Below are 26,530 nucleotides of genomic sequence, written 5' to 3' on the forward strand. Positions count from 1 at the left end.
CCTACTTTCTTATCTGCTGATATACACTGTCAGGACCCCAGCCTTTTTTTATCTCTTCAAGCAGGAGGTGATTGTGGAGAGAGATGGCATAGCCCAGCCTAGGACCTGAGCACAGACTCTGGAATCAAACTGCTTGGGTTTAAATCCAGGCATCACTATTTGTGAGCTCAGTAGCATGAACAAGATGTCTCTCCACTCTCCTTCTCCTTTACAGGAAAGCTGCTGTTTTCCCTCTGATCTGGATGGAGAGAGGGAAGAGATAAGGTGATAAGACAGTTCTTGCTTGGATATGTGGCTTCATGCCCACTGGCTCTGGTGAGAGACAGCTGACATCCCTGAGGGCCCTGGTAGTGGCCTGGGTTGACTCTTTTTCTTGTGGGCATGTTGGAGGTTCCTAACCCAGCCCCTCATTCCTGGAGTTCCTGTGACCAGGCTGCTGTACCTGTATTTTGGGTGGCTCTTTGCAGCTCCTTCTTTAACCCATATTCACCTAGTGTCATACTTCTATCATTTTACTGTTGGTTAGTGTTGTGATGAACTTCCTTGTATTACTCTGTGTACTTTTCCAGTTTTTTGGAAACTCCCTTAACTGATTTCTTCCTGAGTTGCTGAATTATAATTCACATGCTCTGTTTCTTCTGTAAAACTTACTGATTGATGCTGTGGTGCATTGAAAGCTTGCAGTTTACTAATAGACTACTTATAGTATGTCTGGGTATTCCTGCTTCCACAGAATATTTATATATATCCAGGGTCCAGTGTGTTCATTCCCAATCCAGTTTGCTCCAGCTGTGTTTGTTATTATAATTATGTAATGGAATTGACTATCACATAAAGATATGATAGAAGTATGAAAATAAAAACCTTATTTTTCCTATGAAAAACCAAATTGAATGTGTTGAAAGACTAAAGAAAGTAAAAGAAAAACTCTGGATTTAGGCCTGGTAAGACAAGTGTAAAAAGGCAGTAGAAAAACATAAATTTCTAGAATAATTCTGCATACAAATTGCTTTACAAAGATAGATGAAGAAATTCATGCTCAAATGCTTTTGTTTAAAATCAGGAATACATGTATCATTTTTGAGGATGCATATTTTAACAGATATTCTGATTACTTAATCTTTTTGGGTCTCTATTGAATAAGAAAGCATCTAAGTTTATTCATTCATAATGTTCCGGTTATCTATTGCAGTTAACAAACTACCCCAAAACTTTGCGATTTTAAGCAACAACTGCTTTATTAAATCACACTATTTTATGAGTCAGGAGACTAGGCAGGGCTCAGTTGGGTGATTCTTCTGTGCCACTTGGTGTCAATGGAGGTCACTTCATGGCTTTAGTTGTTGGACAGATTCTTTTGCAGGGTTGCGGATGGTGTTACTCCCTTGTCTGATCCCTTGTAGAGGGACAGCTGGAAAGCTGGCTTCGGTGGGAACTGTTGACCAGAGCCTTTATGAATGCTAGCCAGCATGATAGCCTCAGGGCAGGTGGAATTCTTACATGGCAGCTCAACCTTCCCAGAGAGATTATTCTAAAAAATCCAAGTTAAAGCTGCAAGGTATCTTATGGCTCAGCTAGGATGCCTTAAAACATTACTTCTACATTCTACTGGTAAGGTCACTGAGGCTGAGCCAGTTTCAAGCACAGGGTGAGCAGACTCCTTTTCCCAGTGGGAGAAATAGCAAAGATAATTTCTTGAAATAGATTTCTGGGTAAAAAATTATATGTATTTAAAACTGTAAAATATCTGTCATATTGCCCTTCAGAAAGATTATTCCTGCTTACAATCACAAAATGATATTTGTGTGCCTCTTTTCCCATACTGTCACCAATGATGACCAATATAAATCATTGTAATGTTTGCCATTTTAATTTAAAAAGTCATTTTTTATTTATTTTTGCATGCTAGTAAGTAGTTTTTTAATATATTTGTCAACTACTTTCATTTTTCCCTTGTGATTTGCCTGATGATCTTATGCCTATTTTTCTTCTGGGGTATATATGTTTGTTTTATATGTGACAAATATTTTATTATTTAGTATTTAATAGAATTAAATATTAAATAATTTAGTAGGATTAAATGTTCATTCTTTCTAGTTTTATATCGGCTTTCACAACCCTCACATCAGTAATTACTCAACAAATATTTGTTGATTAAATAAATCAATGTGATGATTTTTTCTGGCATGTGACTTGTCATAAGTTTATTTGTGGTATCTTTTTCCATACTGTAAATGTTTTAAAACTGTATTTAAAGTGACCATTGCTTCTGTTACTGGTTTCTAACATTGGTGTCAATTCCAGAACATAAAAATATGTGTATTTTCTTCTAGAATAATTAGTATTCTAGTTATTTTTGTGTTATTCTTAAGCCTTTAATGAATTTGAGTTTGCTTCCTATGTATTTTTTAAAATTTTTTCTATGGATGGAGAGGTTTGGATTCAATGTTATTTTTTCCAAGAACTAGTCAGTTGTTTGTAGTAGCATTTATTCACCAATCCATTCCAATATTAGCAACCAAAAATGCCCTGTATATTAAAATTACATATGTGTATGTCTGTGTATGCATGTACATATACATGTGTGTGTATATATACATATACTTATTTGATTTATATATATCAGACGCACATACACACCTCTATCTCCTGAGACTGGTTCTAGATCCTTATTCTGTCTGTTCTGTTCTGTGATGTTCTCCTCTGTGATATTCTCTTCTGTGATACTCTATTCTATTCTATTCACCTCTCTTTTCTTACGCAAGTACCATACTGTTTTAATTGCAACAGTTTTATAATGTATTAAAACTGTATTGTGTTTTTCCAGGCTGCTTTCATTATTTTTTAGTAAATTCCTTGATATATCTGCATTTATTTTTTCAGATAGACTTGAATATTTTATTAAGTTCTAGAGGAAATACTGAGGGGATTTTGTTTGAGATTGAAATTCACTTTTAGATTTCTCTGGAGGGATTTTTTTTAAAATATTTTTAAAATATTGAATTCTTCCAGCTAAGAATGAAGTATCTCAAAATCCTCAGTTGAGTATTATAATTTTATAGGTTAACACAATTTTATTAGATTTGTTTGCTTTTTTTTTCTGTGATGATTTGGTGAAAATTGCCTTTATTTCCTACTCTATTTTAAGAAAACTAACGATTTATTTGTGTTCATTTTTTAATTACATACCTTGCTAAACCCTTTTTTATTTGTATTAAATAATGTTATTTGTTTTAAAGTTGATTCTTGGAGTTTTCAAAATAAACTATTAAATTATTTGCAAATAGTTATCTTTTTTCTTTTCTAACATATGGGGACATATATTTCTCTTTTTTTTCTTTTTGTATTATCTAGTACTTCTTGAACAATACTAAATAATAATATTAATAGTGAACATTATTATTTCTAACTTAATGTGGAAATGCTCATATTGTTTCACCATTATGTATCATGAAACTGACTGTTGATTTGAAATATGCACACATACTTATTTGTAATGTTTAGTCAGTAGCCTATTTTACTGAGTTAATGTCTTTTATTAGCAATTTATTCAGTTCAGAGTATGTCAAGATCATGATTTGTTTCATTTTTTACTTACTACTGGATTTTCTAATATGGGACCATTTCTGCATTGTAGGAATGAACTCACACTTAGGTTAATGTTGCTAAAGTAGTGCTGAATTTGATTTGTAAATGCTTTCCTTGTATAGGATTTATATTCATAAGTAAATGTTTCCTATAGTTTTCTCATGTGCATGCTCTCTTTGTTAGACTTTAATATCAGAGTTATTTGTCATTGTCAAAAAAGTAGATAGGTTCCTTGTGTTCCTTTACTTTGGAAAAGTATAAATAGTATTTTTTGAGTATAATGAAAAAATGTTATTGTTCTTTGACATTCTTCAAATTACTCATGGTGTTTTTAGACTATTTAGATTTTTTCCTTTCTGTTGGGTCAGTTTTGGTGAATATATATATGTGTACCATATATATATATCATAAATATATATTTATGTGTATATGTGTGTCTGTCTATCTATCTATGTATTTTTAGAGGCTGTTCTTTTTCCCAGATGTTCAAAAATTCCAGGACGTAAATATGTAAAGTGGATGTGTCTATAACTCCTTTTTCTTCTTAATTTTGTTCTTTTTCTCTTTTCCTTCTTGGTTAAAGGAGCTGGTAGATACCTTATATATATTTTTAAGTTCTTGAATATATTCATGAATCTTATTTCTAATTTATGGTAGATATACATATCAATTTTACTATTCCTAACTTATTTTCTACTTTTATTACTACTGGTTTTTTTTTCTGTTTTACTTATGATTTCTTTGATATTCATTTTTATATTCTTCAAAGGAATGTTTAAATTACTTTTCTTACTCTTGCTTAGCAATGGAAGTGTTTAAATCTTCTTAGAGTACAATTTTGGCCATCTTCCATTAGTTGTGTCAGGTAGTGTTCTCATTTTGATTTTTACTTATCTATTCTGCAACTCTGATTTTGTTTCCCAAAAAGCCCCAAAATTATTTAGTATGGAGTTTAAATATTTTAAGTTTTTGGATTTTTTTTTTTTTCTGCTTCTCTGGTCTCATTCCATTTTTGTCAGAGAATGTGGTCATATCATTTCTGTTTGGGGTAAATTTAATGAAGCTTTCTTTGTAGCTTTCTATATGATTTTCTTAAATGTCCCATGGTTTATTAAAATACTTATTCTTGATTATTGCTTCTTCAAGAATTACCTTATCTCTAACATTTGACCTTTATAAAATGTGTATCTTGATTTTAAAAGACAGAAGTAAAATTGAAAGAGTGAGTTAATTTTAAAAGCATAAAACTATGACAAGTAAAAACTTCACCATATACTTTCTCCTGTTGCTGTTTTTCTAAGTCAGGAGCAGGTATTCTTATTGATTAAAGTTTGAAGTCGCATTTAACAGATTCAACTCCTCTTTCCTCTACTACATCCCATCCTTGCCCTTTGTCCTAAGGACTCCTGTTTGATTTAATTGCTGTGTATTGTTGGAGGCTGCTGGAACCAGAGCTACAGGAGATGGAAGTAATTTGGACATCATTTTTTAATCTTTGTGTAAAAGTTAGGGCCACGCTATAAACAAAAAAGCTCTCTTCAAGCAGTAGAAGCCTCCTTCTTTCTGTCTTTGTTTCTTTTTCTTACTCTCAATTCAGTTAACTTTTTCTCTCTTTTTACAGTTTTTTTGGAAAGAGGAAATGCAAAGAAAGTCTTTCAGTTTAGTTGCACTCTGTAACCATAGGGTCTGCTACCTCCTGCTTAACAAGGAGATAAACAGGCAGTATGCTTAAACTTTTCCAGCTTCAGTTCTCTGAACTGCTTCCTAGTGTTACCAGATTTTAAGTAGTGATAATTCTTATGGAGAAATCTTTTTTCTCTTGGTTTTAGTTTCCCAGCTGCTAAAACAAATACCAGACAGTACGCACGTTGGCTTAAAAAATAGGAATTTATTGGCTCACAGTTTTGAGGCTAGGAGAGATGCTAATTTTGAGGTATCAGTAAAATGATACTTTTTTACTGGTTCTGGCTGCTGGTGATTTTTGGGTCCTTGGCTTTCCTGTCGTATGGCAATGCACATGGTGGCCTCTCCTGGCTTTTCTCTTTCTGTCTGATTTTCACTCTGCTTATAAAGGACTGGAGTAATCAGGTTAAAACCCAACCTGATTTAGTAAGTCCACCCTTAATTGAAGTAACATCTTGAAGAAGTCTTATTTAAAATGGGTCCACACCCTCCAGAATGCAGAACGAGCCAAGAACATGTCCAAACCTGGAGTACACATTCTTTAAGTATCATGTTATTTTAAAATCTCACCAACCTCTTGTAAACACTTATAAATACTTACACTGTTTCTGAACAGTCTTATAAGAATAGAATTTATTTAAATTTTTACCAGATTTTCTTTGAAATAATTGAATAATTTTGAAAAATCAAAAGTTTTAAACTAAATATAAACTGAGTTGAAAGAGATCATAAAGGTCACATAGGAATTTCATACAAGAAGGATTCTTTGAATAACTTAAGGAAAATTAATTTAAGGAAAGTTGTAGGAGGTTTCTTTACTGCAGAATTTTACATCTTTAAAATGTATGAGAATCTTCAAATGGGGAAAAGAGTTTTGGGCAAAAGGGGTTTTCGGATATTTTGGCCATTGGCTCTCCCACCCTTTTATTCCATGTGACATTTAGTTATATTCCTCAGGACCCTAGTATTTTATGGTACATATTCAGGAGAACTGATGTGCTCTTAACTTCTTTATAATGTAGGTGAGAAAATTGAGCCCCAGAGAGAATAATTTAGTCTTCCAACTAATTAAAGCAAAGAAGTATTAGAACCCATGTGAGGAAATTCTCAGGACACTGGTTTTTCCATTGTCCTTCATTATTACCTCCCTAGTGAAATGTTAATTTCTGAAATTATATTCCTTCTAATAAGCAGTGTATTTTTTTACATTCCCCATTAATAAACACCAATTTGCTTTTTAATATCTTGGTTTCATATCTGTAACTGAGTATGTATTTTTGTATATGATTTAGATATAGGATACAGATATTTTGGTTTTGATTCAGCATTATAGGGCTACTATTGATTTTTGAACTTACGAAGGAAAATCATACAACTGTGATGTCTTTTTTTTTTGCAGCTGCACTAATTAGAGGAAATCGTAAAAACTGTGCTCAATTTTCTGGCTCCCTTGACTGGTTGATCAGCAGATTGGAAAGACTGGAAGCTTCTTCTGGTATGTTTTCCAGTTTTTTCCTTTGACATTCTATTACTCCCATTTTCTTCTGTTTTTTGTCTTTAAGACATAACAAACTCTGAGTTTCAGTGTAATATGTATGTTTTCTTTTAATAGGTTAAAATTTTATTTTTTATAAAATCATTAATGCTTTCATTCTAAATGGCAATCTACAGTATCGTGCCCATTTACATTTTAAGAAAAGAGTCCAGTTATGAGTTCTGGGAGATTCTAAAGAGCCAGAATTATCATTTTTGTTCCCTAAGTTAGTTACTCCTAATATACTATACAAATAAACATTATCATTTGGAATTCCCATTTTTTGCCTTGTGTCCAGTTATTTGAATAGATTTGGAAAAAAAATTGGTTTTCCAATCATATGCCAGAATACTTTATTTTAAAGGGATTTAGTACATACTAGTCTGTATCAGAGTACAATAGTTTGTCAGTAAAACTGATAGACCCATCTCTAACATATATGTCAATTTTATTTTAGTAATACGGAAGTGCTCACACTGCATCACTGACCCTCCAAATCAAATCTTTTGTTCTTCTATCTGTGCTTATAATATTTTGTTAGTTGCCTTCTATAGCACTAATCCCCTCGTGTTGCACTATTTATTTTTTCTTATCAGCTTCCCAAACTAATAATGCACTTTGTGAAGCCAGAAGCATGTATATGTTAATCCCTGTATTCTCTGTGCCTTGCATACCATCCTGTACCTAGTAGTGCTTAAGAGTATTTGTTGAATGAATGAACACATGCTTGAATTCATATAAGAAAATGCCACTGTCAGTAGAAAAATAATTCTTGATTTTTGTACACACGTGATCTTCAAACACAATGATTTTTTTTCTTCAAGTATTTTTCCACTTTTTGTGATGCCTGGTTATATATTGTCATTTGGTGAACTAAGACTGCTGTGTTTTCTAAAATTCACTTATTTTGCTATCATGACTGACATTAAAATACTAATAATTTTTAAATATTTGGTAATTAAAGCTCAGAAAGGAATCTTATGATGGAATATTTTCCCTTGGATTATTTTATATGAAATAGGATTTAATGCTTTTACAATCATTATGTTTCTAATAGGTTAATTCTATTAGCTTTAGTAATAATAATATCAATAATAATAGCTAAAACATCTTGAGTGTTTATTATGCCCTTGCCATGCATTGATTCCTTTAATCATTAGAACCAGCCTGTAAAGAAGTTACTGATTAACTGCCATTATTACATAAGGAAACGTGCTAAGGACCTATGTCTAGTAAGTGTTAAAGTCAGAACTCAGATCCAGGCAGTTGGACTCCAGTGCCTGTCCGCCATTATTCCCTGGTGATAAAATGTATTAACAAAAAATACTCAAAAGGAGCAGGAGAAGAAGACATGTTATCTCTGGAACACTGAAATATTACTTGTAATGGGAATGAAATGTGCTAGTTACTCCTTGTATTCTGCTTGAATGGTGCCGTTATAAATTATCTTAAAATATTATTTATCAAATGAAAGATGAAACTTACAGGAGATACAAGAAACTCAAATGTGAGTTAATCTTTTCTTTTTATGTCTCCATGCATAAAACAGTATCATTGGCTGTCTTTGAAAAGGTGGTGTATGTCAGATGTTTATTTAGTATGAGAAAACAGCCAGATGGGGCCAATCAAGAACGGTGGTTCCCTTCAGAAAAGTATGTTTTGCCTTGAGGTGATCCAGCCTACTGAAACTAGATTCAGTGAGGACACAACAGTTCTTGCCAGCATTTCTGTCAGTCTTCTCCCACCCCCAGAGGCCGTTTTGTATGTTGCCCTCCTCAGGGTCTTGGACTCCGCCCTGGGTCTGTGGACTTAGGTCCCTGTGCCTGGACTTGCTGGAGGCTGAACTCACAGCTGTGGGGACTCTAGACTGTCCTTGGGGAGAGATCCCGGCTGCTGCCACTGTGCCACTCCCATGCTGCGTGGAGCCCAGTGAGGGGATGGGGAATGGGAACAGATCTGCGATCTGGGGCAGTTTTCCTACCTGATTTTTTCTGTTTCTTCAAGTCTGCATTTGTGGAATCCTTTTCCAATCTCTACCTCCTCCAGAGTTCTATGCAAGTGGGACTTCTCCTTTTTTTTGCTAAATCTCTGGGGAGGCTATTCCAGAGGGTGTCATAAGTTGCCATATTGATGATATCTGACACTTATTTTTTATTTTGTGCTATATTTATTTCTGTTTTCTGCTATTTTTCTTTCGCATCATCTTGATTTTCTTAAATTTTCTCTCTATTCAGACAACATATTCTTTTTTTTTTTAATCATCATTTTATTGAGATATATTCACATACCACGCAGTCATACAAAACAAATTGTACTTTCGATTGTTTACAGTACCATTACATAGTTGTACATTCATCACCTAAATCAATCCCTGACACCTTCATTAGCACACACACAAAAATAACAAGACTAATAATTAGAATGAAAAAGAGCAGTTGAAGTAAAAAAGAACACTGGGTACCTTTGTCTGTTTGTTTCCTTCCCCTATTTTTCTACTCATCCATCCATAAACTAGACAAAGTGGAGTGTGGTCCTTATGGCTTTCCCAATCCCATTGTCACCCCTCATAAGCTACATTTTTATACAACTGTCTTCGAGATTCATGGGTTCTGGGTTGTCGTTTGATAGATTCAGGTATCCACCACCAGCTACCCCAATTCTTTGGAACCTAAAAAGGGTTGTCTAAAGTGTGCGTAAGAGTGCCCACCAGAGTGACCTCTCGGCTCCTTTTGGAATCTCTCTGCCACTGAAGCTTATTTCATTTCCTTTCACATCCCCCTTTTGGTCAAGAAGATGTTCTCCATCCCACGATGCTGGGTCTACATTCCTCTCCGGGAGTCATATTCCACGTTGCCAGGGAGATTCACTCCCCTGGGTGTCTGGTCCCACGTAGGGGGGAGGGCAGTGATTTCACCTTTCAAGTTGGCTTAGCCAGAGAGAGAGGGCCACATCTGAGCAACAAAGAGGCATTCAGGAGGAGACTCTTAGGCACAAATATAGGGAGGCCTAGCCTCTCCATTGGAGCAACCGTCTTCCCAAGGGTAAAACTTATGGTAGAGGGCTCAACCCATCAAACCACCAGTCCCCTATGTCTGTGGTCATGTTAGCAACCATGGAGGTGGGGTAGGCGAATACCCCTGCATTCTCCACAGGCTCCTCAAGGGGGCACTACATCTTTTCTTTTCTTTTTTTTTTTTTTTTTCCTTGTTTGTCTTTTTTCTTTTCTTTTTTTTTTTTAACTTTCCCTTCTTTTTTAAATCAACTGTATGAAAAAAAAAAGTTAAAAAGAAAACAAACATACAATAAAAGAACATTTCAAAGAGACCATAACAAGGGAGTAAGAAAAAGACAACTAACCTACGATAACTGCTTAACTTCCAACATGTTCCTACTTTACCCCAAGAAAGTTACATAATATAGCAACATTTCAGTGAACTTGTTCCTACCACATCCATCAGAAATTAACAGACCATAGTCATTTCTGGGCATCCCCAGAACGTTAAATAGATTATCTGTTCTTCTTGGATTATTGTTCCCCCTTCCTTAATTGCTCTCTACTGCTAGTTCCCCTACATTCTACATTATAACCCATTTGTTTTACATTTTTCAAAGTTCACATTAGTGGTAGCATATAATATTTCTCTTTTTGTGCCTGGCTTATTTCGCTCAGCATTATGTCTTCAAGGTTCATCCATGTTGTCATATGTTTCACCAGATCGTTCCTTCTTACTGCCGCGTAGTATTCCATAGTGTGTATATACCACATTTTATTTATCCACTCATCTGTTGAAGGACATTTGGGTTGTTTCCATCTCTTGGCAATTGTGAATAATGCTGCTATGAACATTGGCGTGCAGATATCTGTTCGTGTCACTGCTTTCCGATCTTCCGGGTATATACCGAGAATTGCAATCGCTGGATCGAATGGTAGCTCTATATCTGGTTTTCTAAGGAACTGCCAGACTGACTTCCAGAGTGGCTGAACCATTATACAGTCCCACCAACAATGAATAAGTGTTCCAATTTCTCCACATCCCCTCCAGCATTTGTAGTTTCCTGTTTGTTTAATGGCAGCCATTCTAACCGGTGTTAGATGGTATCTCATTGTGGTCTTAATTTGCATCTCTCTAATAGCTAGTGAAGCTGAACATTTTTTCATGTGTTTCTTGGCCATTTGTATTTCCTCTTCAGAGAAGTGTCTTTTCATATCTTTGCCCATTTTATAATTGGGCTGTCTGTACTATTGTCATTGAGTTGTAGGATTTCTTTGTATATGCAAGATATCAGTCTTTTGTCAGATACATGGTTTCCAAAAATTTTTTCCCATTGAGTTGGCTGCCTCTTTACCTTTTTGAGAAATTCCTTTGAGGTGCAGAAACTTCTAAGCTTGAGGAGTTCCCATTTATCTATTTTCTCTTTTGTTGCTTGTGCTTTGGGTGTAAAGTCTAGGAAGTGGCCTCCTAATACAAGGTCTTGAAGATGTTTTCCTACATTATCTTCTAGGAGTTTTATGGTACTTTCTTTTATATTGAGATCTTTGGTCCATTTTGAGTTAATTTTTGTGTAGGGGGTGAGGTAGGGGTCCTCTTTCATTCTTTTGGATATGGATATCCAACTCTCCCAGCCCCATTTGTTGAAAAGACCATTATGGCTCAGTTCGGTGACTTTGGGGGCCTTATCAAAGATGAGTCGGCCATAGATCTGAGGGTCTATCTCTGAATTCTCAATTTGATTCCATTGATCTATATGTCTATCTTTGTGCCAGTACCATGCTGTTTTGGCAACTGTGGCTTTATAATAAGCTTCAAAGTCAGGGAGTGTAAGTCCTCCCACTTCGTTTTTCTTTTTTAGAGTGTCTTTAGCAATTCGAGGCATCTTCCCTTTCCAAATAAATTTGATAACTAGCTTTTCCAAGTCTGCAAAGTAGGTTGTTGGAATTTTGATTGGGATTGCATTGAATCTGTAGATGAGTTTGGGTAGAATTGACATCTTAATGACATTTAGCCTTCCTATCCATGAACATGGAATATTTTTCCATCTTTTAAGGTCCCCTTCTATTTCTTTTAGTAGAGTTATGTAGTTTTCTTTGTATAGGTCTTTTACATCTTTGGTTAAGTTGATTCCTAGGTACTTGATTTTTTTAGTTGCTATTGAAAATGGTATCTTTTTCTTGAGTGTCACTTCCGTTTGTTCATTTCTAGCATATAGAAACATTACTGACTTATGTGCATTAATCTTGTATCCCGCTACTTTGCTAAATTTGTTTATTAGCTCTAGTAGGTGTATCGTTGATTTCTCAGGGTTTTCTAGATATAAGATCATATCATCTGCAAACAATGACAGTTTTACTTCTTCTTTTCCAATTTGGATGCCTTTTATTTCTTTGTCTTGCCGGATTGCCCTGGCTAGCACTTCCAGCACAATGTTGAATAACAGTGGTGACAGCGGGCATCCTTGTCTTGTTCCTGATCTTAGAGGGAAGGCTTTCAGTCTCACCATTGAGTACTATGCTGGCTGTGGGTTTTTCATATATGCTCTTTATCATGTTGAGGAAGTTTCCTTCAATTCCTACCTTTTGAAGTGTTTTTATCAAAAAGGGATGTTGGATTTTGTCAAATGCTTTTTCAGCATCTATTGAGATGATCAATTGATTTTTCCCTTTTGACTTGTTAATGTGTTGTAATACATTGATTGTTTTTCTTATGTTGAACCATCCTTGCATGCCTGGAATGAACCCCACTTGGTCATGGTGTATGATTTTTTTAATGTGTCTTTGGATTCGATTTGCAAGTATTTTGTTGAGGATTTTTGCATCTATATTCATTAGGGAGATTGGCCGGTAGTTTTCCTTTTTTGTAGCATCTTTGCCTGGTTTTGGTATTAGATTGATGTTAGCTTCATAAAATGAGTTAGGTAGTGTTCCATTTTTTTCAATGTTTTGAAAGAGTTTGAGTAAGATTGGTGTCAGTTCTTTCTGGAAAGTTTGGTAGAATTCCCCTGTGAAGCCATCTGGCCCTGGGCATTTATTTGTGGGAAGATTTTTGATGACTGATTGGATCTCTTTGCTTGTGATGGGTTGGTTGAGGTCTTCTATTTCTTCTCTGGTCAGTCTAGGTTGTTCATATGTTTCCAGGAAATTGTCCATTTCTTCTACATTATCCAGTTTGTTGCCATACAGTTGTTCATAATATCCTCTTATAATTTTTTTAATTTCTTCAGGATCTGCAGTTATGTCACCTTTTTCATTCATTATTTTGTTTATATGGGTCTTCTCTCTTTTTGATTTTGTCAGTCTAGCTAGGGGCTTGTCAATCTTGTTGATCTTCTCAAAGAACCAACTTTTGGTGATATTTATCCTCTCTATTGTTTTTTTGTTCTCTATGTCATTTATTTCTGCTTTAATCCTTGTTATTTCTTTTCTTGTACTTGGTTTGGGATTGGTTTGCTGTTCATTTTCTAGCTTCTTTAGTTGATCCATTAGTTCTTTGATTTTGGCTCTTTCTTCCTTTTTAATATATGCGTTTAGTGCTATAAATTTCCCCCTCAGCACTGCTTTTGCTGCATCCCATAGGTTTTGGTATGTTGTGTTCTCATTTTCATTCATCTCTATATATTTAGCAATTTCTCTTGCTATTTCTTCTTTAACCCACTGATTGTTTAGGAGTGTGTTGTTTAACCTCCAGGTATTTGTGAATTTTCTAAGTCTCTGATGGTTATTGACTTCTAATTGTATTCCATTGTGGTCAGAGAAAGTGCTTTGAATAATTTCAATCTTTTTAAATTTATTGAGGCTTGTTTTATGTCCCAGCATATGATCTATTCTGGAGAAAGTTCCGTGAGCACTAGAAAAGTATGTGTATCCTGTTGATTTGGGATGTAATGTCCTGTAGATGTCTGTTAAATCTAATTCATTTATCAGATTGTTTAGGTTTTCAATTTCCTTATTGGTCTTCTGTCTGGTTGATCTATCTATAGGAGAGAGTGATGTGTTGAAGTCTCCCACAATTATTGTGGAAACATCAATTGCTTCCTTTAGTTTTGCCAGTGTTTCTCTCATGTATTTTGTGGCACCTTGATTGGGTGCATAGACATTTACGATTGTTATTTCTTCTTGATGAATTGCCCCTTTTATTAGTATGCAGTGGCCTTCTTTGTCTCTCAAAACATCCCTGCATTTGAAGTCTATTTTATCTGAGATTAATATTGCTACACCTGCTTTCTTTTGGCTGTAGCTTGCATGAAATATTTTTTTCCATCCTTTCACTTTCAGTTTCTTTGTGTCCCTGTGTCTAAGATGAGTCTCTTGTATGCAACATATTGATGGCTCATTTTTTTTGATCCATTCTGCGAATCTATATCTTTTAATTGGGGAGTTTAATCCATTTACATTCAACGTTAAAACCGTGAAGGCATTTCTTGAATCGGCCATCTTATCCTTTGGATCATGTTTGCCATATTTTTCCCTCTCTCTATTAATATCCTTTATTGTACCCATACCGAATCTCTTTAGTACTGAACCTTTCTCCAGGTCTCTCTGTCCTGTCTTTGTTTCTCTGTCTGTAGGGCTCCCTTTAGTATCTCCAGTAGGGCAGGTCTCTTGTTAGCAAATTCTCTCAGCATTTCTTTGTCTGTGAAAAATTTAAGCTCTCCCTCAAATTTGAAGGAGAGCTTTGCTGGATAAAGTATTCTTGGCTGGAAATTCCTCTCACTCAGAATTTTAAATATATCGTGCCACTGCCTTCTTGCCTCCATGGTGGCTGCTGAGTAGTCACTACTTAGTCTTATGCTGTTTCCTTTGTATGTGGTGAATTGCTTTTCTCTTGCTGCTTTCAGAACTTGCTCCTTCTCTTCTATGTTTGACAGTGTGATCAGTATATGTCTCGGAGTGGGTTTTTTTGGATTTATTCTATTTGGAGTTCGCTGAGCATTTATGATTTGTGTATTTATGTTGTTTAGAAGATTTGGGAAGTTTTCCCCAACAATTTCTTTGAATACTCTTCCTAGACCTTTACCCTTTTCTTCCCCTTCTGGGACACCAATGAGTCTTAAATTTGGATGTTTCATATTATCTATCATATCCCTGAGGTCCATTTCGATTTTTTCAATTTTTTTCCCCATTCTTTCTTTTATGCTTTCATTTTCCATTCTGTCATCTTCCAGGTCACTGATTCGTTGTTCAACTTCCTCTAGTCTTGTACTATGAGTGTCCAGAATCTTTTTAATTTGGTCAACAGTTTCTTTAATTTCCATAAGATCATCCATTTTTTTATTTAGTCTTGCAATGTCTTCTTTATGCTCTTCTAGGGTCTTCTTGATTTCCTTCATATCCCGTACTATGGTCTCATTGTTCATCTTTAGTTCTTTGAGTAGCTGCTCTAGGTGCTGTGTCTCTTCTGGTCTTTTGATTTGGGTGCTTAGGCTTGGGTTATCCATATCATCTGGTTTTTTCATATGCTTTATAATTTTCTGTTGTTTTTGGCCTCGTGGCATTTGCTGAACTTGATAGGGTTCTTTTAGGGTTTGTAGACCTACTGAAGTCCTTATCTCTAATTTATCAGATCTACAGCTTCGTGGAGTACACTTTCTCTAACTAACCAGCAGGTGGCGTCCACGAGCCACCTGTTCTCCACAAGCCAGTTCTCCCCTGCTTAGCCTTTTTGGTGAGTGGGGGAGTGAGTCTTGTGGGGCCCAATTGGTGTACCAAGCTTGCGTGTGTAGTTGGTGTTGCCTGCCCTGTATGTGGGGCGTGTTTCTGGGCAGTCGGGGAGGGGGGGTGGCCCTGACAATCAAATCTCCCTGATGATCCTAGAGTTTTAAAGCTGCTGCCATAGTCTAATCCTTCAGTTCAGTCCTGCCACAGTTTGTCTCTGCCACTGACCCACAAGTCTTTGGTATTGGCGTATGGCTCCTGAGACTTGCAAGTGGGCCCCTCTTCCAGGCTGTGCACCCCGGGTCCTCTGTTGAGGGATGACTGTGCTATGTCACAGGTGAGTGCCGTCCCCCCAGGGCAGTTCTGGGCTGCTGGGCTGTGTAGGGAGGCTCCCAGTCTGCTCAAATGATGGCTGAATGGGGCTTTGTTAATTCACACTGCTCCACCTTCCCAGCTCTGGGACATTCAGCTGAGGTTGCAGGGAAGGCTAATGTCCACGCCCAGTTTTGTGGTGTGTGCCTGTTATTTGAAGCACTTCCGTCACACTGGGTTGTCTGGGGCAGCTCTGGGCTATGGGGCTGGCGATGGGCAGGAGTGTTTCCTGTCCACCAGGATGGTGGCTGTGAGCGGACACCCCCCTTTTCTTGGGAAGTTGTGTTGTTTATTGAATTTTCTCAGCCACTGGATTATTTCCTTTTGTCTCAGAGCTCTCTTAGTTCTGCTCTTGACTTGACGTGCCCAAATTGCAATTCTTTGAAGCTTTCTGTATTGGGCTTCTTAGAGTAATTGTTTTAGAAAAAGAAAAAAGGATTTAAAAAAAAAAAAAAGAAAAGGGCCCTCCTCAGAGATCTAATGGGTTATTGAAATGCTAGTAGACAAAGCAACCAGGGTCATTAAGGAAAGGTCCACAGGGCAGAGAGATCAGCTTTTCTTCGGGATTTGCATATGCGCGTCAGGGCCTGAGCTCGGGCTTGAGCTCTGCCCTTCCCCCTTCTATTTTCACCAGAACTCCAAAAATCTTCCGTTTTTATTTTGGAGTTTTTCGTGTTGTTTTTTTTCTATGCCTGTCTCCTCTCTGCTGGGCTGGCTGCTCTCAGAGTCTCTGGTGTCTGGTCTCAGTCTATCTATGGTTGGAGTTTGAATCAGTAGAATGAGTTTCCCATAAGAGCAGCCACTGCAGTTCTCCCTTCTCCTTCCCGGAGCTGACAGCCCCTCCTCCCACGGGACTGAGCCTGGCAGGGAGGGGCACGGGTCCCCTGGCCGCAAAAACTTACAGATTTCGCTGATCTCAGCAGTTCCACGTTTTCATGAGTGTTGTATGAAGTGTGCCCAAAGACAGATTGCTCTGTGGTGTCCAGTCCACGCAGTTCCTGGCTTTTTACCTACTTTCCTGGAGGAGTAACTAAAACTTACAGCTCACCAGTCTGCCATCTTGCCCCGCCTCCCAGACAACATATTCTTTAGAGGCAATGATACACATTATATATTTTGGTATAAAACAGTGCCTTATGTGAAATAGGTACTCAATAAATGTTTATTGAATGATTGTGTAATTTGCTAATTTTGAAGTTTGAGGTAGTGGTTTAATTTATGATAAAAATGAAATAATGGCATGATATGTGATCTTTAACAGAGTAGGTTGAGTTGAGCTGTCAGAAGCTTTAAGAGGTGAAGAGGAGGTGCTAGTATGTGAGTATGAACAGTTTTCTTAAAATATTTGTCAAAGAATAGAGTGAGGGAATTTGGAAGGTAGTGTGAGTTTGTAGCAGAATCACCAGGAAGTTTTCTGGATTTTAAAGATTGCTTGTAGCCAGAAGAAAAGAAGCAGGAGAAGGGAGGGCAGTGATTAATGATGTGAGATCCTGTGGCATTTGGAGGATTGTGTAGACCTGTGAAAAATCTAGTTTTGGCAAAATCTAGAGCTTTTACAGTAGCAGAAGAGAAGAGGCGTAGCCTGATATGCCTGTGGTCTTCTCAAATAGAGGGATCAAAGTGGGCTGTAGGATGAACAAATCAAAATATCATCAAGGCGATGCTTTCTTCCTAAAGACTGGCTGCCTGTGACCCTTCACTCCTCTGTAGCATAGCAAGGCATGTGGCGGCATCTGCTGTTCTCTGTCGTGTCTTCTGGATTTCATAGATTTTCGCTTCTTGCTTCTGTGGCTTTCTCTGTCTCTCTATATTCATTCCATTTATCAAGGACTCAAGTAATAGGATTAAGACCCACCCTGAATGAAGTGGTTCACACCTTAGCTGAAATAACCTAATCAAAAGGTCCTACTTACAATGGGTCTATGAGCATGAGAATGCATTACATTTAAGAACATGTTTTTCTGGGTTATGTACAAATTCAAATCACCACAGAGTGTCACATAGAAGTCGGAGTCAAGCTAGCACTAAAAACAGTCTTCTTTTCTGCCTTCTTGTCCTTTCTTTTTCCTTTTGCTTTCCCTCTTACATCTTCCACTAAAATTGAGCTAAGAGAAGTATTGGTAATTCAAAGAACTACCTCTAAATTTAAATGGTGAAATAGGCAGCCCTCTCCCTAACAAAGCAGTAATATCTGCTCAACACTTTTGTTTCCCTTGGGAATTTCTACTTGAATTTACTTTCAGGTGTTGCCCCCCCCCCCCCCACACACACACACAGTGGGTGGACCCTAGTTCCAGGCATTTCTGTCGCTAATGAGAAAAAGAAGCTCATGGATCTGGAATGGAAAAAGAGTTGTAAGTAGAAAAGTGAATGGCAGAACCTGAAGTAGAGGCTTTTGCCACCAAGCCCTGGGGGAGTTGAGAGGTGCAGTGACTGAGAGACAGAAAACCCCCTGCTGAGTGTGCCAGCATGTGTGTATCAGAGTCTTTGAAGGCAGATAGGTAACCTTGCCTAATGGGCTAGTGGTTTACGTTTAGTTATCCTGGCCGTGTGAAAAAGTGTAAAAGTGTTACCTAAAGCATTTCTAACTCAATTTTCTGAAAGTTTCTGGGACTACGATAAGACTTAGGGAGTTAGAGTGTCTACCTATACGTAAAATCAGAACTTTTAACATTTGTCAGGCGGGACTTGTAGATTGGCTAATGAGGCACCGTTTGACCTCATTTTTCTGTTACTTTCCTTAGTTGTAAAAGCTGAGAAGCAAAATTCTCAACATCTTAATCTCACTTAAAACTAGGGCTGCTCATGTTGTGCCGTTCTGGCCTGTGCTAACAGGTAAAACCCAGGGGAGAGCTTTGCTTCCCACAGAAAGTCTTTCTAGAGAAAAGCCCCTGGATCCTTTTCCAGTCTTCATGCTTGGAACAAACATGCAATCAGAAGTATTCAGCAGCCATCCTGCCAGCAACATAAGAAAGAAGACCACACAAAGATTTGTGGAGTGGAAAATGGAAGGGATCCAATCATTGATGGTATGGAACTAATGTACTATATATAGACTTCTTGTTAACCTGGAACAACTGACACTTCCTAGTGTAAGCCGGGGTAGTAGGACTTTCACTTACTGCCGTTGAATGTCATTTTTACAACAGGGCTCTTAAGATGTATCTACAGCAAAGCAACTTTGTAATCTACCTGCAATTGTTGGAGGGAGAGATCTCTTATTTAACAGACACTTACTATGTACCAGGTACTGTTTCATGTGCTTTGCAAATATTAATTCGTTGAATCCTCATCACAACCCTATGGCATAAGTACCAGTGTTGTCCCCATTTTACAAATGAAGGAACTGAGGCAAAGAGAAATTCAATATCTTAGCCAAAACAGAGCCAGACTTAAACCCAGGAAGTCTCATACCATTATCCATGTTTTAACCATTGCACTATGCTACCTGTCTGAAACTTCTTACTGGATATGAGATTATTAATGATATTAAGGTACATATAATTATATTGATGTGGCTTTTTTTTTTAGTTCAGTTTTCTTTGTTTCTATGTTCTACCTTTACTTTTCAACAAACTTGAAAATTTCAAAGCAAGCTTTCACAGGTTTCCTCCTGATCTAAATAATCCTGCCCTCTTTTTACACTCTTACATTCTTCATTTATAACTTCCACTTGTGTGAAAGGATGAGAAATTTGAAAGTTAGGAAATAAGGTAAAACACTTGAGTGGGTAAAGGAGTGATTTTCAGCAAAAGTGGTAGCAAAGATTATAGGTAGACATATTAGAATCACCAAGGGAGCTTTATAAAAAATACTTATGTCTATGTCCCATCCCAGAGCAGTTGAATGAGAATCTCTAGGGCAGGGGTGGGGGATTGGGGAGGTGGTATTGATTTTAAAGCTCTCCAGGTGTTTCTAAGGCACAGTGAGGGTCAAGAACCATTCATTTAGCCTCTACATCTCCATATGTGAGCAACAGAGCTAGGTGGCTCTATGAATTCTAATTTTCCTTTGAGAAAGGGTAGTGGACAAAAGCCAAAATAAATTTGTGCAAACTTAAATGGAAATGTGATGATGATTTGAAAAGGGTCAGCATAAGGAAGTATTCATGAAACAACCTATCTTAGCTGGGGTTCCACCCGAAGTACACTATAGGACAAATATTCAAGGGCAAGCAGTTTATTTGGATCTTGAGTGGGGACATGAGGCAAGGCAGGGAAGGAGCTAGTAGAGGGTGTGTTGTCAAGCACGTTATGACTGTGGGTAACTTTTTAATGGGGAATTGTGGGAAACTGTGTAGAACTTGTGCCTTAGAGTTATCCCACGTGAGGGACAAGGGAGTCAGTCATTGGTTGGTGCTGCTCCAAGGAGGCAGTAATTCCATGGCACTACCAATACCACTGTGGCTAGAACAGATCTTCAAACAAATACAAAGTTCAGGCATGGGCAGTTGTAAGTCAGGCTGTGTGCACTGAATAGTGAGGGTGAGGGTTTGGGCAGACCACTGACTGTGTGTGTAACACAGCCAGCTACCATTTATCTCTTTTATATGAGAGGAAATCTCAGAAAGAGTAGGCTAACACATTTTGTGTGTGTCTGTGTACAGATTCTTTGTCATCTAGAGCTGAGCAGTGTCACTAGTGCATAAAGCTGTACTAGAGTATCTGATCAGTTTATAAGAATGACCACTCTGAAATTCTTTGAGGAATCAAAGATAAATTAGATACTGTCCCAAGCTTCATGTATGGCTATGTCTCTGCATCAAAGTTGATTGAAAACACAAACAGTTTGTATAAGCAAATACAGGTGAGGGAGCTGATGTGTTTCTGAAGGCGGAGATTTTCTTTAGGATGTTTTCAGCACTTGAAATGCTGTTTGAGACAAAATATAGATGATCAAAAATAGTCAACCAGTCTATTCCCTGAACAGTTCTGCAGTGTTAAAGTGGTCTCTCTCTGGTATTCCTGTGAATTCCTATCCTCTTAGTAAGTCCCATTGAATAACATTTCCTCTGGGTTTAGGTAGAATAAGGAGACTTTGCCTTTTCTTGATATGCCAAAATTTCATGCTTACATACAGTACAATTCTTATTAACTGGAAACTTGGTATCTTAAATCTTCCAAACCTTTTCCAAGGTTTTACCAACAATTCAAACAACACTAATGATAACAGGAAAACAGGCAGTTTTCCAGGAAATAGTCTTAGAAAGGGCAACTTTAGCTTTTGATTCAAAGGTTAATTTTGTGGAAGGTCAGCTATTGGTATACTCAAGAGATTATGCATGTGAACCTTATGAGAAAAACTAAATCAGGATCACGCTGAGATTGAGACGTTTTAAAGAATGTGTTTTGTGATAGCTATTGGGGTTAGAGCCTGTTTGGCCCTAATACCCCACATGATAATTATTCATCTACATCTATTACTTCATCTCTAGCACATTACATATGGTTGGTATTTTTAATAATGATCCTGGATCAAGATATGTAAATTACATTTAATGCTGATGGGTCCTTTAGAAGTCAGAGAAGCATACATTTTTCAAACATATATAGTCTGAATGTCTGAAATATGGTGTTAGCAATTAGAGCTTTATTAATTTAATAGTTATCTAAGACCCTTGTGAAGAATCACTCATCTTTGAATGCTGGAAAAGTCAGTGTATAGCCATACCCCTCCTTTCTTTCTCAGCAAAACATTAGGTTGTAGCTGGAAGGAGAAAGAGGACAGAAAATAGAGAATCTGAATTTAGAGGGCTTCCTGTGCTTTTGATGTAGTTTACTAGCAATATATAAAGTGGAAAAAAAGTCACCCAAAGTAAAGTACAAATGAAACCAAACATTGTTTTTTTCTTTTTTCCAGAATAAAAAAAAAATGATAAAAGTCATGGGTTATCTGAAATGGTGTTCCTTTTCATAATTCTTTTCTAAAAGGTTGTATATGGAATGGATGGCTAATCACATTTCTAGAAAATGCTTCTTGAAATGAAAAAAACCTTCAGCTATCCCAGAAAAAAAAAACAGACAAAAGGTTGTTTTACTGCTTTGTGATATAGAGTTGATTGATTTTATAATCGTTTTTTCCATAGTTGCCCCTCTTACAATATCATTCATTTCTAGTGAGAGGTGTTAACATTTGAAGGAAACTGGAAGTAATTGGACCAAACCCATCATGGACTTTCACAGACACATGCAAGTCTAACTGGCCTTATTCCTGAGTGCTCGCTCTCTGGAATCTGCAATAAATTGGGAAGGCTTTTGGTTCCTTTAATATGCTTTGACAATAAGAATTTCAAATTCACAGAGAAGTATTTGATTTCTTATGTATTTGTGTCGTGCTTACTTTAAATTCTTGATCTGTTTGAATCATTCTGCCGCAGGTGGTTTGATTCTTTTGTGGTAGATGAGTTCATCAAGTGTCTGCTCATATTGGCCAAAGAGCTTGTGTTTTCCTGGAGTGTCAGCTTCTGTGATGGATACAATTAGGGAGGGGCCTAAAGCCAAGCCTCAGTCTCTGTCAGTCCCAGTTAGTTCAGAGGGGAGAGAATGATCCTCCGTTCTGAGAGCTACAAGGGCATATTGTTGATCACTCCATTCCTGCCAATAAGCTAGGACATCCTAAACCTTAAAGAGAAGCCAAATTTGAGAAGCAGTCTCCTAGTTTCTGGTTAACCAGCCTCCAAAGGGGTTGGGTGAGGAGGCTGTGGAGAGTGAAGGGTTGAGAGAGGTGATCAGCTGGTGCCTATTTTCATCACTTCCATGTCCTTGGAGGGCTTTGGCATGCTCCTGATACTACTCCACGCCGGCACCACACGGCCAGGGCTGTTGCTGCTGATTTGGCAGCAGAGGGGAAGCATTTGTCCTAAGGCAGCGTGGGAGAGAAATTGAGCATTTCAGCTTGCCTCCAACCTTCCTCTCTGTCTGCAGTCACCCACCTCCCTCCAGCCCACCAATTCAGGATAACTTTTGTCTTCCAGGGTTATTTCTTGGGCAGTTTGGGGAATCTGTTTCCATCCTGTCTACCGAGATTCTGCAGGGTTGATTTGGAGGTGGATACCAGAAACCTGGTCTAGTTCAACATTTTTGCTAGATTTTATTCCCTGTACACAGCCCTTTGGTGTGGTCCACAAAATCCTTGTCAGCTAGAGAATGAGAGGAAGTCTTTTTCCAGTGAAACTAAAGTAAGGGCTCACTTTCCTCACTTGAGAAGAACCACTTATTTGTGAAACAAAATCACACACACACACACACACACACACACACACAATTTCTGCCTTCTTCCTGGCTTGTTTGCAGTACTCTTTGGGAATTGAGCTTATGTGTCCTGGCCGGCGGGACGTTCAACGGAAGCTCCAAATCCTGTGAGGGAGGAATGGTATGGGACAAGAGACGCGAGGAACGACAGTAAGACAGGTTTCTGATCAAGCTGCAAAACTTTATTGAAGAGGCAGGGTATATATACCCTAAGGTAGAGGGAGTGGCTAGTACGAACGGGTGGCGGCCTAGGATTGGTGGCTGCAAAGGCGGGTGGCAGTCTAGGATTGGCTGCTGCTGTTGCTAGGGCGGATGGCAGATGTAAGGCTAGCACAGGATTGGTGGCTACTGTTGCTGGGGTAGAAGGCAGGTAGTAAAGCTAGCACTCTAGGCGCAAATCTTAGGCGTGAACGGCTATCACTTCCGTAGAAGGCTGAGGGCAACTTAAGCCGCTATTGCATCAGCCCTAGCGGTCATGTTGCGTATCTCCGGCATCGCTGAGGGTGGATTTTATACATGCTACCTTAATCGTCCCCAACACTTATGTTTCACTGTGATGGACAGGACTGAAGGTTCTGCTGGTGTGCAGTGCTACTGATATATAGCTGTTTGTTGCCTGTGTCTGCTCTGATTGGGTTTTACTTATGCCATTCCAGTTATTCATTATTTTTAGCATCATCTTTGGTTAGATAATTCAACTGTGTCATGTGCTTTCAGTCAGGCTTAATTTTAAGTGTCCTTGACCTACTGTGGCTCATTGTCATGGCTTATATTCTCTGTCTGAACTGAGTTCATGGGAGCATTTCTGCAGAATGAATAACTTATCCCAGTCTTCTCAAGCTTACTTGCCTTTTGGTTGAATGAGGTCCTTTTAAAGTATGGGAGTCTTTTTATTTGGACATGGTAGTACAAAAGAAGAAAATTGGTCTCCACCCACCCAAATCTTCCATCTTTGTTACCCAGGCAGGGTGTGCAACGGTCTGAGCATCCTCCCCCAGGATCAGGGTGATGCAGTATTTGCAGTCATGGTGGACGTAAGCTCAGCTGCTTTGCTACCCCACCAAATGTGCTTGTTCTGGAGAATGGGGAGCAGTGTTAGGCATAGCCAGCCTCAGAAGGTTAGGCTATGCCAACTTTGGGCAGCCCTGCCTATCGTAAATCTCTGGACCTCCAAAAGGGTTTCCTACCTTTTTATCATCAATAATGGGGTTCATCTCTGGCAAGACTGGCTCATTAGATACGACAGCTCATTTTTCAAGTCATTCTCCTGTTTCTAACCCCTTCTCTACTACGTTAAGGAAAAGCATAGATTGCAAGTTAAAAGCACGGATTCTAGAACTGGACTGATTAGGTTCAAATCAGAGCTCATCCTTTACTAGCTGCCTGACCTTGAACAAATCACTCAACCTCTCTGGGCCTTGGATCCTCACCTGTAAAATGGGCATTGTAACTGTATTTACCACAGAGTATTGTTAGTAAACCCTACAGAAATGTTCATTAAATAAAATAAGTAAATATCACAATCAGCGCCAGCACATTTTTTTGTTGTTGTTAGCAGTTGGTGATTACAAGATTCATTTGGTTTACCTAAAATAGTATTTGCAGTATAGAAATATACTTGGCATGTGTTTTTTTTTCTTCTCAAGTCAAAGCAATGGAAATTGCCTGAGAACTCAGATGAAAAGTGTGTCTTCAGCAGGAAGCTGGGGATGGGAAAAAGAATAATTAGGTATTGTAACACCAAACCTGTGCATGGATGTGGGGATCCAGATTTTCTCCATATGCCCAATACAATGTTACTAGGTCAAGAAGTTCATACAAAAACTTGTGCAAAACAGAATGAAATATATAAGAGTATATATATATATATACGGGTCATATAGCTGGATTCTTTGGCTCAACAAAGATCTAAACCTAGGAAGGTCTTGCATGAAACTTGAACCTGAGGCTGGGTGATTAAACACAGTGTTAATGGGGTGTCTTGTGGCCAGCGTGAGCCAAAGTGTCCAGTCCGTCTGAAGTAACCCTAGAATTGTTTTGGTTATGAGGATACAATATAGTCTAATATAGTCCAGAAAGATATTAAGCTAAAGGTGAGGGGCAAGAAGAGGGGTTGAAAAGAAGCTAATAAGAAAAAGTTGCCTGGTAAAACTAGATAGTGCCCCTTTTACAAATAAGATTTTTCCATGTTAACAATGCTGAGCCATGATATGGAGAATTTCAGATGGAAAAGCATAGTAATAGCAAACACTTACATAGGACTTACTATGTGCCAAACACTGTTCTAAAACCTTTAAATATATTAACCCAGTTAATCCTCAAAATAACATTATGAGATAATACTATTAGCATTCCAGTTTAACAGTTGAGAAACTGAGGCACAACAAAGTTACTTTTCCACGGTCACACAGCTTGTAAACGCAGAGGCAGAATCGCGACCTTGGCAGCCTGGCTCCATGTTTCACGCTCTTCCCACCACAGCATATTGCCTTTTAGTAAGGAGAGAAGTGAGCGATTGAGTATGCACTACTTGTATTTTTCAAGATGTGACGAGGGAGTATAATCACTCTTTCACGTAAGCGGGCAAGCTCAAGTCACATAGGTTCATGGAGTCATAGAATTTCTTAGGAGGAGGTAATTTTTGGAGGTGTTCTAATCCAGCTAGCCTATCTTACAGCATTACTTTGTTCTCTCCCATCTCTCACATTTGCTCTCTTCTTGAACCATGTTACACAAATGCAGGTTTAGTCATGAATTTCCAGAAATTCTGGAGTTCACTACATGACAAAATATTTAATACCTTCTAGTAGTTTGTTCTCATATTCTCAAGTCTGAAGCAACTTGCTTAGCTCTCTAAAAATATATCTGCTTTTAGATGAATTTTTAAGTTGTACTTTGCTCAACACATACTGCTGTATCTCGGGTCCACCTACTGTTCTGCACATACTTTATCTAAAATTGTGGTTTTAGTCAAATGAAACATATCTTTCTCCCATTCCCCTTATGTTGCAACTGCCAGATATCAGAATTAGGTGGATTGTATCAACATTTATTTTTCTTTTGTGTCTATTAGAATAATGACCAAGGCTTGTCCTCGTACTGCAGGGGAGCTTTCAAAATTGAGATAAAGCTCAGGCAGATGCTATGATCATTTTACATTTCTACCTAAAATAATAGATCTCAATAAATCATTACTGTTAGAGGTTAGTATCTTTTGCTGAATTAATTAATCTGTGTTCATGCTGCTCTGGTGAATCCATCTTAAAGATGTTCAAATGTATGCAAGTCTTTTAAGTATTTTAAAAGTTTATGTAAGGGCTTTAGTTAATTACATCTGCCAATATTACTACAGATATGAATAGTTCAGGGAAGACACACCATTGTTAGCTTTTTAAACATAATCTATAATACATTTTAGTGACTTTGCAGTTTTCTATTGTGTGGCCAAAGAGA

The 26,530-nt window shown here is 37.8% G+C and overlaps 1 protein-coding gene across 5 annotated transcripts in view; it reads left to right on the forward strand.

The window, feature by feature from the left end:
- The window catches only part of RYR2 (ryanodine receptor 2), a 769,122-nt gene that overhangs the window by 421,646 nt on the left and 320,946 nt on the right, over positions 1–26,530 (forward strand). For all 5 annotated transcript variants that reach the window (XM_037821856.1, XM_037821863.1, XM_037821872.1 and 2 more), the window contains exon 16: positions 6,671–6,766. In XM_037821856.1, coding sequence (XP_037677784.1) covers positions 6,671–6,766 — 96 coding nt within the window. The remainder of the gene's footprint in view (positions 1–6,670; positions 6,767–26,530) is intronic.

This window comes from Choloepus didactylus, chromosome 2 (genome assembly GCF_015220235.1).
Source record: "Choloepus didactylus isolate mChoDid1 chromosome 2, mChoDid1.pri, whole genome shotgun sequence".
Lineage (NCBI taxonomy): Eukaryota > Metazoa > Chordata > Mammalia > Pilosa > Megalonychidae > Choloepus > Choloepus didactylus.